Below are 1,874 nucleotides of genomic sequence, written 5' to 3'. Positions count from 1 at the left end.
CAAACAGCTTCCAGATTTAAAAGGACCAGGGCACTTGAGACCTGAGGATCTTAGAAAGTTCAAAAAACTAAATCCTAATGCCCCAAGAGATTTTTTTTTTCCCTGGGGTCCATCTAGGCCACGAACCTTTCTCATCAACAATTCATTCTACTCACTGATCTAGGACAGGACTTTGAGTATTCAGCTCAGTACACTGAAGTGCAGTCAATGGCTAATCTTTCCTAGAAGTCAACAAACCAGCAAGACAGGTACTGACTATCCTGGGAAATTTATAAATAATTTCTGTTTCTTCACAAAAAACCCAAACAAATGGTGGGGGGTGAAGGACACTGCAACACATAGATTTTCCCAGCTGTCTTTGAAAACTGAGAGCAAACTCACCTAATCTCACAGTTCACTACCGTCCTCCCTTCTTTAGCTCCCGTTCAATCAAGAGGAACACCATGTATTACATGTGGTAATTATATAATAGGGAGCGACATACATGCTCCAAGCCTGCTACTTACCTCCTTGTTTCCCCTCCGTGGGAGGGATAGTATTCTCAGTCTCAGGGGCTGCGGTAGTATTCTTGCCTGAATCAGTTTTTGTGGCATTCTTCTCCCTTTTGGGTTTGGGTTTTGCAAACTTGGCTTTATTCAGGAGATACTGCACTTCCCTGTCCAGGGCTGCTATCTTGAGCTCTATATCTTTAGACAGCAGCACAGGTTTCTCAGTAGGAGTAAGCTTGTTCTGTTCAGCCAGCGTCTCATTTTTCCAGATCTGTGGGACGCGAGGGAAGAGGTGCTTTTGGAATGCTTCTGGGTTCCAGGAACTGCTGTATATCACAGTATCTCAAAGTCACTGCCCCAGGCTATTCTGCTTTACTCAGGACAGTTCTCCTCTGTGCTACATTTCCACCAACCTCTCAGTTTACCCAGACACAGGAAAAAGAGAAACAAAATCCAGTGCCTGCCTTTAAAAACCAAGTGCAATCAGATCACTGGGCTCCACCCCCACCCTGGAGGCGATTCCACACACAACACAGGAACCACCATTCCCCCCAGACACAACGGGGTCAGGCTGGGCATTAGGAAATACTGATACACACAAAAGGCTTGCTGGTGGCACGAAAACAAAACGTGCACATTCTACTCCATGACCCTGAGTGAAAGTATAGGTCATAAGCCAAACTGCCACCCCACCCTCCTCCAGCATCACTCCATCCTTCAGTACCGTGGTTTCATTGATGGCTTTTTCCAGTGTACTCAGTTCCACTTCTGTGAATATCTGGTCAGACTCTGGAATCATTCGGGCTCCCCTTGTAGATAAGAAAGCTTATTTTAGTTAAGCCAAGCAGACTGCACTTTGGCAACTCAGTGGTTACAGCTCCAGTAATACAAAAACATCACAACAACCATACTGGACCCTTCCTGCCCCCATTTTGGACAAGGGGTTGTTCACAGGTCATGCAGAACAGGACACTGGGGAGCAGGGTTCTGCTCACCTTTTCTCAGGAACTGCCACTGACTTTGGCATTCACTCTGGTCTCATTCTGATGGCAGCTCCTACATAACCAGTTGCATGACATTCCTTCCCAAAAGCCTGTCCTTACCTGAGAAAGATGGTGGAGTGATTGAGCAGACTTTCCAGAGCAGCCAGGCGTTCTGGCCACTTTCTCCGTTCCTCAACACGGAAGAAAAGGTTCCTACAAAGCTTTTTCAGCTCTGAAAGCTTGTCTTTCAGCTCCTGAAACCGGGGGAGAGGAGAAATGAGACAGTTAACTTGACCACTGTCTAACACTGGCAACTTCAGAAGTTTTAACTTCATTTGTTTTTCACTCTATCAAATACACCATTTCAGTGCTGTAAAAAGAGCCACATGACAAAGCTTTCAGT

The 1,874-nt window shown here is 45.8% G+C and overlaps 1 protein-coding gene across 1 annotated transcript in view; it reads right to left on the bottom strand.

Annotated features, from left to right (window-relative positions):
- HYOU1 (hypoxia up-regulated 1) overlaps positions 1-1,874 on the bottom strand; it is a 13,848-nt gene that overhangs the window by 1,495 nt on the left and 10,479 nt on the right. Inside the window, exons 19-21 of the mRNA XM_031062400.1 lie at positions 1,592-1,725; positions 1,213-1,297; positions 507-759 (exon numbers count right to left, since the gene is read on the bottom strand). Coding sequence (XP_030918260.1) covers positions 507-759; positions 1,213-1,297; positions 1,592-1,725 — 472 coding nt within the window. The remainder of the gene's footprint in view (positions 1-506; positions 760-1,212; positions 1,298-1,591; positions 1,726-1,874) is intronic.

Source organism: Geospiza fortis, unplaced genomic scaffold (assembly GCF_000277835.1).
Source record: "Geospiza fortis unplaced genomic scaffold, GeoFor_1.0 scaffold183, whole genome shotgun sequence".
Classification (NCBI taxonomy): domain Eukaryota; kingdom Metazoa; phylum Chordata; class Aves; order Passeriformes; family Thraupidae; genus Geospiza; species Geospiza fortis.
This window is presented reverse-complemented; position numbering and strand designations above follow the sequence as displayed.